At 37.1% G+C, this 13,135-nt stretch overlaps 1 protein-coding gene across 4 annotated transcripts; it reads right to left on the bottom strand.

Moving 5' to 3' along the window:
* Nucleotides 1–2,785: 2,785 nt before the first annotated feature.
* On the bottom strand, nucleotides 2,786–12,216 carry LOC140301545 (uncharacterized). Of its 4 annotated transcripts, none has more exons than XM_072380051.1 (16): nucleotides 12,072–12,216; nucleotides 11,051–11,241; nucleotides 10,302–10,406; nucleotides 9,838–9,976; nucleotides 8,583–8,733; nucleotides 8,204–8,336; nucleotides 6,392–6,544; nucleotides 6,141–6,178; nucleotides 5,972–6,001; nucleotides 5,696–5,862; nucleotides 4,325–4,812; nucleotides 4,071–4,170; nucleotides 3,512–3,714; nucleotides 3,370–3,421; nucleotides 3,279–3,330; nucleotides 2,786–3,007 (listed from the first exon to the last, which is right to left on the bottom strand). In XM_072380051.1, exons 1-16 carry the CDS (start codon nucleotides 12,201–12,203, stop codon nucleotides 2,925–2,927), a joined length of 2,217 nt encoding a protein of 738 aa, XP_072236152.1. In that variant the 5' UTR covers nucleotides 12,204–12,216; the 3' UTR covers nucleotides 2,786–2,924. The 4 variants fall into 4 exon arrangements, with proteins under 4 accessions (XP_072236152.1, XP_072236151.1, XP_072236150.1 ...); XM_072380050.1 differs by having other exon boundaries at nucleotides 3,279–3,347; nucleotides 3,387–3,421; XM_072380049.1 differs by lacking the exon at nucleotides 3,370–3,421 and having other exon boundaries at nucleotides 3,436–3,714.
* Nucleotides 12,217–13,135: the final 919 nt, after the last annotated feature.

Raw genomic sequence — 13,135 nt, 5'->3', positions numbered from 1 at the left:
AAGAAGTTACTGAAAGTAACTGCAGCAGCTGCGTTGACAGCTATACAAATGTAATAAAGAAGTGATTGTGCAAAGGAAAATCTGCATGCTTACACTTCTTTAGATGTATATTATCATGTTTATATGTTTTTACAAGAGTTAAAGTCTTAAGATACAGGACCAGAGATTTGCATTTTATGACACAAAGTGGGCACTGCAAAGACTCTCTGGCCCCTAGTCAGTCTGTGCTTGTTCTGGCCTGGATCCACAATCCTCTTCAGGCCTTAACAAAGAGATGTGATGCCATTGGAGTATTGCACAATTCCAACCTAAATATTTTGGTGATTGGAGTAGTTCGCTGCCTTCTCCTCTCTGTGAAGGAGTTTGTCTCTGGCAAACAAACTGGAATAAACACTGCTTTTTGTCCTCATGTTGCGCTCGCACGTCCGTAAATACATTGCACAAAAACATGTGTTTTATCCTTTCCCAAGAACCTTCCCTTGACCTCACTGGAAAGCACAAGGTTAAGGAAAGTTGGTCGGAGGAATTAGTAAAGCCAACTGCACCTCAATGACAACAGGGTTGAAAGTTCCACAAAATGACAGATATTGTCACAAGCCACTGACACTCACCCTCCTGTCCTCATTTTTATTTCTATGAAGCACAACTAGATGCTTCCGCTACATAGCTTTAAAAGTTGCAGCCACAAGGAAATGTGGGACAGGATGATTTCCTTTCCTCTCCAGTGTTTTTGATGCTGTAGAAGATAATAAAGGAAGCATTAAAACTCTTAGATGTAACATTTAGGAGAATGCAGCTGACTACTGTCATGACTGCCTCTGAGATACTTCCTGTTTTTTTACTCTGTTAAAAACTTGAGTTGGTCACTTCTGAAGAAAAAATAAATAAATTTGACTGAAACAAATCATAAATTATACAAATAAAATGTGTGTCAATGCATAAACACCTTTGCATAAATTTGAGGTTATTTGTCACCATTTTGCATCTATGATTATAATTTGCTCCACTACATATTTTTAACCATTTTATGTATAGATTTAGTTACAGTATATAAGATCTTTTTTTATTTTTACATCTTGCAGCAGTTCATCATTGTTTTTAAATGAATGTTTTAGTCTGAAATTGTTTTGTTTTTTTTCATCCAAAATTGGTGTCTCATAGACGTAATTTAGCATCTTTGCTAAACTTTCTCATTTCAGAAGCTTCCCCACATGACACCTGGTGTCCTTCAGTACCTCGGAGATTTTTTACAGGATGAAACTGCTTTGGGTTTCTAATTTTTATATTTTTTTCTGCCTTTTTTTTGTCAAAACTTAAAGTTGACTAGTAACTGAATAGAAAACTGCTGTCTTCACTATTCTCAATTCATAGTTGTTTAAAATGCTCAGGATAGTAGTGATCAGAACCATTTACATCGGTATGACAGCCAAAGCGTTTTCCGAAATATGTTTAACTTTTAGGACATGGCATTTTTTGTTAAAAAAAAAAGGTGTTAACATTAACCAATACCATTGATAACATATTTCACTGTTTGTTCTCAATGTTTATTTCACTCCCAGGCACAAACAGAAATGTAGTGTTTATTGGGTTTAACAGTAGGTGGACAAAAAAGTAGTAGCCACTTCAAGATAGGATATGTTTTATAAAGTAAAATATTACAGGTCTTAAAGACCACAGAGTTGTGAACAACTGCTGCAGTCTCCTGTGCAACTAAACTGATTGATACATTTCTTAGTGTGTTTTTTTTGTGGCAATGAATGCTCACATGACAGTTTTTCAACAACTTTCAATTGCATCGCCTTCCCTTCAGTGAATAAATTACTTCTAACTAACATTGAATGATTTATAGAGACAAGGTGGAAATCCTCTGAAATTTAATGGGAACTTTGATCTCATTATTTTGTTTAACTGTTCTCTAAGGCAAGGGTAAATACATGGTCAAAATAACTTAGCTGTAAATGCCTCTCACAAATCTGTTGGTGCTTCCCCTCTTCTGCTTTGTTGCTAAAACCATTTGTCTTTTCTTGTACTGCTGATGCTATTCTCAAATTAACAGATTTATGTACAAAACACACCAACACACCACATTCTGCTTACATCACTTTTTAATAATATTTACATATCATATCAACAATGTATAATTGTAAAGTTATAGAAATATATATATATATATTGCATATGAAGCAATGATTAATGCACATTTTACAACCATCAGTTTTCCTCTTTTTTCCCTCTTTTAGTCCTAAATTAAATGTTAGACATCTTTAAATGTATGTAGATTCTTATAGATTTTATCCATAATCTTCCTGATGTGCAAAATTTGTTGAATACATTAGGCAGAAGTAACCAATCAAAGCAGTTGATAAGAATGTCTTTAAAGGTTATTTGCTCAGTAGCTATGAACTTAATAATACACAGTTTGGTTGTTTTTAATTGGATTTATTTTTTTCTCTTAATTTTTCTCCAGCAATGTGTGCTGCTCATCAAATAAGTTCAAAGAATTTACTGTTTTTAGTACAGTATAAATACAACATTTTAACATTATGTTATATTGCTTTATATGGAGATCATTAAAATATCATTAATCATTAATGTGTTATAAAACAAAAATGCCTAATTAAGAAGTACAGGGAAAGATAAGAAGAATTACATGCAACAAAGTCCGCAGACTTGGCCAGTGTTTCAACTATCAAGCTTTACTGGAGCAAATTTAAAAAAAAATTAAAATAAAGGGTTTTCTACTGACTTTCTTACACTACTCTAAAGATAGCACACTAAATAATCAGTGAGCAGAGCAGTAGTCTTTTTTTGTGCACATTTGTGTCATTTGAATATCTATAAAACAGCTTAAATATACAGTGGAAGTCCCAAACAAAGAGAAAGCTGCGCTCCACAGTGTGACAGATCATTGGCTGACAGCATGTTTAGTAAAAGGTGATATTTTGAAGAAATATGCTGATAGTCATCAGAATCATTCCTGTTGCCATGGATGTGGTCATTGCTGGAGCTGTAAAAAAATTTCACGAACAGTTAACTGTGTGTATAATTTACAGCAAGGAAAAGTAGATAGATGAATTTGAAACTCCATATAAACAATGAAGAAATGACATCTCTCACAATCATTTTCTAATAGATTTATCAAGTGGAAATTAGTCAAATCAGACGCTAAGTATCTTCCTCTGTTAAATAAACCGAACTGCAGTTCACAGAATAACAGGCTGATATTTGATTTAAAGGCTAAAAAAACTTTAAAAAATACAAAGATACTGGCGTCTTACCATGTGAAGTGGTGGTGCTCTGAGTGGCCGTGGCAACTGCAGTAGTTGTTGTTGTTGTGGTAGTAGTTGGTGTAGTGGTAGTAGTTGTTGTGGTAGTGGTTGGTGTAGTGGTAGTAGTTGTTGTGGTAGTGGTTGGTGTAGTGGTAGTAGTTGTTGTGGTAGTAGTTGGTGTAGTGGTTGGTGTAGTGGTAGTAGTTGGTGTAGTGGTTGGTGTAGTAGCTGCTGTTGAAGCATTGTTTGGACTTGTCAGGACTGCTGTTGTGGTTGGAGGAGGGGGGGTGACCACGAGGCTCACAGGTCCTGAACGCGCGGTGTACGTGTTGGAAAACACACTGCCAACCAGAGTCCTCTGACTGGTGGAGCGGGCACACAGATCTGGGCACTTATCAGAGGGCATGGTGGTGATGCACAAATTAACTGTGCACTGGACATACATCTACAAGTGAACAAATGCAGGTAACAGTGAAAAACAGTGTCGAGTATCACCACATCAAAAGCAATAAAAAGACTGAAAACTGATTCAAATTAGAGGCAGAAACATCCCATGGAAATCTATCTAAATATTTTTGCTTGGCCCAAAGTGATGGATCAACAATAGATCATTATCAGGTTTGGAGATAAAAAAGGGACTTAACCCAAAGTGTTATCATATACGTCTGTTGTGGTTGTTGCACATGGTTTAAATAAAGCTAAATCTGAGTTCCTCTGCACTGCATTGTCTTGAGACTTTCAGATATAATACACAGAAAAAATAAAACATTTATTTTATGCGTCTTGCATAAGACCCCTCACCGTTGTTCCAGAGCTTCCGAGTGAGTTCAAATCAAGACGGTAAACCTTGGAATTTAATTTTGATGTTACAATCTCTAGTGAGTTGTTGGACGTCATACACCTGAAAGAGAAAGAGGGAGTCAATTATCTGAATTTGTGACATTCTTCAAAATCAGAGGTAACTTCTGTTGTTAAAAGAGTATTTTTTTTAGTCCACTTCATACAGTATGTGTACCCTTCATAATTATGAATTATTTCAGGAAGAAATCACTGACCCTTTGTCCAAAATGAGTTTGCTCACTGCAAAGTCCTCTGTCTCAGATTCAATACACTGGCGCACAATCATCTCAGCTCGAACAACGGTGCAGTTGGACATCACATGAAGGTCCAGCTGCTTGATCTTGGATCCAATTTCACCCCTTCCAGAGTCATCATTACTAGAGTTGCTGATGTTTGACAATGCGATTTCAAAGTCTTTTTCCCGTCGAACTCTTTCTCGTTGTATGTTATCGGTGCGAAATCTGGGAATCGATGTGAATTTTGCAAGGGGCCCCTGTCCTGGGAAGTAAAATTCTATCCTCACGCCAATCTCGCCAAAGGTCTCCTTCTCTGTAGGCATGTTGACAGCAAATTGTGGTCCCTTTACTTGGGCTCCTGGGATCCGGCAGGCCAAAGGGAGGACAAGGGAGGGCTTGCGGCTGACCATAGTGTAGGGACGCATACTTTGGAGAGTGTTGGTGTAAACCAGTTCTGAACCAGAGTGCTTGGAGGAGGAAGAAAATGAGAGAAAAAAACGGAATTTATATTGAGAATATTCTGTCGGTGCCAATTAATTTGGAACTTTAGAAGAAAGATTTAAGAAAAGAGTCCTTTGTATCTTAGCTTGGGTGAAATTTGCTTTGTTATAAGTCAGTGTCTTTGTCTTTTTTTTATAACTCGAAAACATGGCAATGATTAGTCACTTAAAGGGCCATGATGACATTTACCATCAGGCTATCAGATCCCCTCTGTAAACAGTCATTGAAAAATAAAAACAGTTCGAGCATTTTTTTTTTGATGATCTACTGTATTTGCTTGGAATATTTGACTATAAACTTAATATTTTCACACTTTAAACTGTTAGACAAAACAAGAAAACTGAAAGAATATTCATGGCCTCAGAGAAAACGTTTTTCTACATAAGAAAAAATGAATCATATTCATAGGCTTGAATGAATTGAGAGAAATTTTGACTTATCAAACAGCAATGAAAAACACTGTTAGTTGCAATTACATCTGACGGCACTTTTTACATAACAGTTAAACCCACACATATTCCCACTGCATGTCGCACTTTTACTTTGAAAAAAAACAAAAGGTAAGTTCATGAGATCTTGCAAAATCCTCTCTCTAAAGCCCTTCTCCAAATACTTACAATCTGATTCATTTAGGAAAGTTGAAACAAAATCCAAAGAATGATTTGATTGTAAATATTTCATGCAAATTGTTGCAAACACAATTGTTTCTTCAGCTTTAATCTTAAAGTTGACATAAACTGCGAGGCTCAAAGTTCAAGTTTTTTTAGCTTTTCAAAGAATTATGACTTCACATAATGGGTTGAAAATGTTTCAGGTCCCCAGACAGAAAGAAAATGTATCGCGTGTTACCACAGTCTTTGTGCCGCAGCCATTCAGGGAGATGCGTGCAGTCAAGTGTGTGCTGTTGTAGGTGACGGGGCAGGTGGGGCTGTTGAGCTGAAGTTCAGCTAGGTTGATGTTACTGAGAGAGGTGACAGGGAGCACTAGAGTCATCTCCGTCTTCTCACACTTCAGCTCTGAAGGCAGAAAGCAGCAGCAGATTATTTTTCAGCAAAGTTAAAATATTAACAATCTTCATCTCACAAATAACACTTGAATTCAGTAAAATGTATTGTTTTTCTAAACCTGTTCCGGCAGGTAGAGTCTTCATTACCCCTGGAAAGATAAAGAGAAGCATATTTTAGAGGTCAGTCTTTGAGAAACCCTGCCGTGAGGACAGGAGTGCTTTATTATGAAGTACACTTACTCATAACTATCATTCTTAAGGTGTTTGTAAGCTCAAGGTGTTACTTACTTTGGTACAACCACACACATCGCAGCTCTGACTGCAAACTGGAAAGACAAGAAGTGCAGATCACATTACCTAATGCACCAACTATGCGGTTTTATGTATGAAAACCTTATGAATGTAAGGTATATATTGAAATAATAATAACATGTTTTGTAACAGTACTGCGAGCCATTTATGTATATAAAACAAAAGTCGATTGATTGATTGATTGAGAACTCAAGTGCACCAATTAATAAAGGTTCTGAAGAACAAACCTGTTAGTATTTGCAACAAAGCAGATGGGCAAAAGCTGGGTCAGGCTGTTTTCGGAGCGGATCCAGGCCATAGTCATTGTAGCCAGGGGTCCGATTGATGCAAAGCCAGTCCTGAAAAGGTCAGGGGGGCCGACCACCGCTACCTCCAAAACACTACGAAACAGAGTAACAGTTTTCTGTAAACTTTTCCTTGTAACCCCCAAACAGGTGACTTTAGGACCAGTCTGGTTATTTGAGAATTAAACAAATGCTCCCATGAAAATGTCTGTCATGTATAAGTGAACTCGGTGACTTGTCGTTATGGTCTCATCATGACATGCTGTTACACAATGGCAGTGCGTTAGAAGCACTCCCTAGTTTATTATGTGGTGACTCCATACATAACACTCAACAATTTGCCCTAAAGCGAGCAGGAAAGTGAGATTTCTGAATCTTTTTGCTCATATGTGTCCTCACAGTTAACAGGTGCAGAGTTCTATCGTTAAAGTTGTAAAATCTACACATTGCAGGAATTGCATTGTGTATGTGTCATATGCCTTACTTTTGTGGGTGAGGATGGAAGACCTTTCAAGCCTGCAGTGATACATGTATGCGTTTTAAAGATAAGTTAAAAGATAAGTTTTTAAAAAATGACTGATGAACATGAGGGCAAAATCTGTACTCTACAATCAAAGATGAAAGTTTAGACTCTCAACTGATTTTTTTCTATTCAATTCTAGTTTAACCAGAGGCTGATAAGTAAAAGGTTTTAGTGAACATTTTTAAGTTTTCCAGGACTCTCTCAGGTTTTAGAAGCCTTAGGTCTGAATGGGTGGGTCACTGGAGGTATGTGCTGCTCTCCGTGGTTTAACTCACTGCAGTTTGTCATAACAGGTTTTGGTTTTTGTGGCAAGTTCAGTCAGAATCGGAGACCTTGATGCTCCGCATCTGTGAAACAGAGCTACTGATACATCACAGAGTTAGTTCTAATTTCATTATATATTCTCCAAGGGTCATTGTTTTCTGTGGTGTCTGGTCATACTGAATAAACTAATTAAAATGTGTTTGTAGTTTTGATAAACAAAGTATGTCTAAACAGATTGTGACAATTATTTTTCAAACTGGGTGGGTGGGTAAAGCTTTTGCAACCCATAAGACTCTCCTCGGGATTGTCCATTCATGTGTATTAAAATGACAACTTCCTGATTGTCTTACCATTTTTGTCGCATTTGTGTCCTTGCGGATAACTAGATAGAGCTTTGGTTTAATGTATGGCTATGAAATCAGGTGTGAAAATGAGAACCCGGACAGCAGAAGATTAAGATCTTCTGAGAGGGAAATCGAGAAGAAATCAGAAATCAAGAATTTGTTACACCTGGAATGTGCAGTCAGCAAAAGTGTCGACTATCTTCTTCAACTGATGGTTATTACACATAACTAACATTCAGCTCAATCAGCTAATCTCAAAGGAGTCATACATTAATTCCTGTTAGAAAATCACTTTGTTTCTTAAAGTAAAAAGGAGCTCAGTCTTTAAGAAAGTAGGAAACTATCTTTATGCCACATATGCTATCATTACCAAGAATGTTGCTGATTTCTTAAACTATTTAAATAGTTTCAAATATGAGGATTTGTTAAATAAAAAAAATGTGATTATAAAAATTAGATGCAGAATGAATCAGTGCCATTCACAGTTTAAGTTAAGACATCTAGTAAGTTCAGTGAAATCCTAAAAGTTTAATTTCACTTTCATTATTCTGTCCCTGCCGTTGAAAAACCTGTGTCAGTGTCCTCAGTGAATGAGATGACAATAAAAGGACCTTCATGACGCACCTCTCCAGCTCTGAATTGAAGTTAACGTTGAATTTCTCTTCCTGGAATGGCAGGACGAACAGTACAGAGTCATGTTCAGGGGTCCCGTCTGCTGCCACCGGTTCACTGCTGCAGCTGGAAGTTGACTCTTCCACTGAAAGGACAATACAGATATTTCTTCAACTTCAAATAAATCAACAGCATAAAAAGGAGACAAAAAAAATATTTTACAACAAAGGAAACACAACCTGAAGTGAAAATGTTCTTAATTTAGTAAATACTTTTATCCAAAGCTACCTGCAAACTGTTAACCATGTTCAAGCTTCAGTAACCCTGTCATAAGCTTCAAGTGCTTTTCTATAACTGTATCTCTAAACTGGAATGTGGTAAACAGACTCACCACTAAGAGAGAGGTGCACAGGAACAGAGCTGAGGGGTTTGTTGTCTATGACTTGGCTTGTTTTGGGAACAGGAATCAGGTCCTCTGCCATCAGGTAGATGAAATACTGCCCTGCGTCTGCCTTGCCAGTGAATGTCAACATGCATTTCTCCTGGTAATCAAAAATGTTACTATGTCAAGTTTCCACTGAGCAGAAACTGTTCCAATGAATGAAAACACTTCGAATTTCTGTAAACGGATAATAAATGAATGATATAAAAGATGAAAAACTAAGTAGCTGCACAAGTTTTAGTGCAGGTCGCAAACGCTTTCTATTGTGGAAATTAGGTGAGCATCTGAAACCTGTTGTAGATTTTTTTTTCGATCAATAGATCAAGACACCCGATTAACGGATTGACGGTATAGAAAATGGATGGATGGATAGATCAAGACATTAAGTTATTTACATTAAATGGACTAATACTACTCCAAAGGCAAACTGCTGGTGATTGAACATTGCGTAATGTTTTCCTTCCTTTAATCAATACACTGTTCAGTGCTGGGCTGCAAATTATTGTATAGATGTCTCTGTTAAAACCTTTAAAAAGACAGTAAAAATGCTGTATTCTGCTTTGTCATAAAGGCTGATAGACTGGGTGCTTTGAACTGACATCTATGATGTAGGTGTTGTTTTTTTCCAGAGAAAATTTGTGCTTTAAAACAGCTTCACAGCCTCAGCTGAGGAGCCTGAAGCTCCCTAATCTGATGTTATTCCTCAACAGGAATCACACGTCCGCTTGTCAGCTCTCAACAGTCTCACTTCTCATGCACTTTGAATCGGGTGGCATCTTGCATGAATGGACTGAATTCTGGGTCTGTTGCTGCTTTGATTACACATTATTCTTACACCGTGAGTTCCTGTGAGTCCTGCCTTCCATAAAAGTTACATGTTTCCACCCAAGGAGCAGATTATGTATTTGTGTCCCGAGGCAGAAAGTGAATTTGTAGCTTGAATACATATGAGGTGTTTTCCCTCTTAAATCCCTTTACATTTCCACTTCACTCTATCGGTTTTAGTTTTCAGCCCCTTACAGTCCTCGTTTCATCCATCTGTCTGCCTCTCCCAGCAGTCACCTGACACCAACATAGAGCGAGGCTAGATTCCCCTTCACAATAGTTAAACTAACATTCTTCTTTTAAACATTAAAACCACTTTTTTTTTTTTATTGAAAAGAAAAATCTACTTTAGCTCCTGAGATCCTAAAATGAAACTCACCTCATTCAGTTCTATAAAAGAGTGCCGGCTACAGTTGACACACTCTCCTTTGTCAGCGCTGGCGAAGCGACATCGAACCTTGTCGCCATCCAGGTCTTTCACTGACAGATCGAAGTGGTGAGGACAGTTTACACGGGCCCTGATCAAACGACGCAGCAAGAGTCAGCATCATGTGGAAAATTGAGCCGAAGATAACATTTCTTTGAAATTTTTTTTTTAGATTTAAAGACAACAGAAACAAGTTTTAACAAGGGCGTTAGCAACTTTTAAAATCTATTACAGTAGCAGTTTTCAGTACCCTTGACTTCTTCATGCCTGTAATGCGTTTATGTTCCTCTTTGAAGGAATATTTCAGTTTGTTATCGTGACAGGAGACGCTAATGTCTGACTAAGATAGTTTTTTACAGAAAAAAGAAACTTTTTTAGAGACTGGTTGCAGGGATGTGTGTGCGTGTTTGTTTTACCTCAGTGGAGGAGGAAGAGCTACAAAAGCAGGTCGGTTGAGCCGCCCAGTGTTCGCCCGGATTTTCGGTTCTGCATTTATGGACACATAAAACTTTGTGTTGGCCCTAAAAGCATGAGAAAAAAGTGTGCATTAGAAATCAAAATCCCTTTTTCTTGAGTGTGCCTGTTTCAAATCATCTCAACAAATTTAAAACAAATCCCATCAGACATCAAAGAAAAAAGAGCAGTGTCAAAGCAGAAGCCCAGAGGACACATGTGCAGCTCTTTTTTTATTAGATTCCACACAAATCACACAAGTATGATTTCCTCAGGACGGGTGAACTAAGAGTGCTGAGTCATGATTGCAGTCACTGATGACAATGAGTAGCTAGAGATGGAGTATAATTATCCAACTTTAGCAGTAATTTGAATAATTTCAGATGTGCAAAGGATTAGCTGTACAGTAAGCTGTCAGAATGCATTCAAGTTGTATTATGTGTCTTTTAACCTCAGGGGCAAAATAAAATGACCCTCCTACGTCAAGCAAAACTATAAATAGCAGGAGCTACGTGAGTGAAGAACAATATTAGAGTTAATGTGCTCCTTTGAGTTGCTGTACATACATGCACACGAGTTAAAAAACAAAAAACTGCTTTATAAATACCGTTGCCATGGATTTATTTGAAAGTTAGCCTCCAGAAGACCAACAAGAACAGGCCCTGAAGATTTAGAAATTAAAATGTTCACACATTATTTGTAGGTCTCATACCCTAAATTGAGGATGCCACTATAATTACTGGGGACAGTTTTCTGCCACTGGCGGACACACCAGCCAGGGCCGGGTTTGTTGCCGGTGAAAGGCAACGAGGTGCGTTGGGCCAGACAGTCTTCTCCTGCCGCACAGACTGTTGATAAATCAGGACAAGGAGAAGGAGCGATGACATTAAAATGTGCCCGCACCTGCAAGAACACAGAAAAAAAGGTCTTACAAAAACAAATCATGCAGTTTTGCATCATTATTATGAAGTTGATAACTGCTACAACTTCTACTTTAAATCTAAATATTTAAACTATATCATAAGTTTAAAAGAATACATTATCGAGTAACTAAGAAAACACTAAGAAACAAAACACATTAGTCTGAATCTATCCATGACATTATTAGATAAGACTGCTTTATATAAAAAATTATTGATTAATATTCGGGTATGACAAGGGATTAAACTAGACTAATGGAGGCTCTTAAAATGTAATGATTGGTTTGAATAATAAATCAATAGATTACCAGAGCTATTACACAATACCACCATAAATTGTAGTCAGTCTGGTCTTTTCATTAGACTTTTTTCATTAAAACTCGGAAACACAATACAAGTTTCCTCATGCTAAAATCAAAAAGTGATTGGATATTTAATATTTGCATACATGATTAAAATCCTTTTAATATTCTGTTAAATTAATACTTTACCCTGAGTAACCTAAACATGTTTTAATTTTTTTTAATTGGGGGAAATCAGGCTAAATAAAGGAATTTAAGACTTTTAAACAATGGGATCACTGTTTTACCTAAAACGGCATATAATCCTTAATACATGACAGTAGTGTAAGAACAGAAATGTGAAGAAAATTATCTTTGTTAGTATACAGCCTAAAGATTGGACTTGAATTCAATTTTATTCATATAGCACCAAATTATAACAATGATTATCTCAAGGCACTTCAAAGAAACAATCCAATTAATTGTAATACAATCATAATCCAATCAAATCCAGTTTATTAAACATGCCCACCGTTTTCCCTCCATTGCTAGTAAGAGGCACAACATGGACCGTGAGCCCCAGAGAAGAGGCCTCAGAGGCCGGGCCTAACATGAATAGAATCAGGCCACGCAACAGAATACTAAGCTGGAAACTCTTCAACATCTCAACTCTGCAGTAAGACCTTTGGAGAAAAACAAAGATGGAAACACAGTGATTAGGACTCAGAACAGGTTATCTAATGTTTAAGCACGAGACACCACGCACAGTTTCAACAATTACTGAAACGTCAATGTAGTCTAGACCTACCCAGCAAGATGGGACCCTTTGAAACAAGTACGCTGTTTGATGTCTTTGAGTGAATAGCGTGTGATGAGGTTGTAATGGAATTTCTTGAAATAAAACGACAGAGATAATAAAAGAGCTTTAATTGGTATGACGATTAAAGAAGACAGGAATTATGACTTCTTTAGATGCTGAAGTGTGTAATCCAAAGTGAATGATGCTTGTTTTGTAAAAGTTTGAAAGATTGTATGTACAGAGACAACAGTTAGTGAAAAGAGATGATTTATAATGTAAAATAGCATCACAAGATATCGTAAACCAGCGTACATTTCTACCACTTTTGAGAGCACTGAGTGTTGTCAAATATGTGCCACAGCCTGAGCAACAATGCCCAGAATGGTTCATAATTAGTTAGAAAAGAACCTGTTCCTTTTTGTTCCTTTTTAGTAGAAAAGGGGAATTCAAAAAACAATCTTCAGGATGTTCCTGTGACAACTACGCCTCAATGTTTGTGCGACCCTTTTCCTGAGGAGCAAATAATTAAAGAAAATTCCCAAATAATTTAACAGAGGTTGGAGGTCTAATGATAGATAACAAAAAAAAAGGTCAACTGCACAACAAAACTGAGCAAAGCGTAAACATGTAAACAGTAAAAATGTTCATGCAGCATACAACAGCTTGTTAAGTGACGCTTGTCGTGGACATTTCTGACTGTACGATACAGGGTACACTTGACTACAAAACAACTCCCGTGCATACCAATATAGTATGATAACCCCCAACATCGCACTGTTATAAATTTGGTTTTAAAA

The sequence above is a fragment of the Leuresthes tenuis genome, unplaced genomic scaffold (genome assembly GCF_036924035.1).
Source record: "Leuresthes tenuis unplaced genomic scaffold, fLeuTen1.0.hap1 SCAF_2, whole genome shotgun sequence".
Lineage (NCBI taxonomy): Eukaryota > Metazoa > Chordata > Actinopteri > Atheriniformes > Atherinopsidae > Leuresthes > Leuresthes tenuis.
The sequence above is the reverse complement of the archived record's forward strand: the minus strand, read 5'-3'. Positions and strand labels throughout refer to the sequence as shown.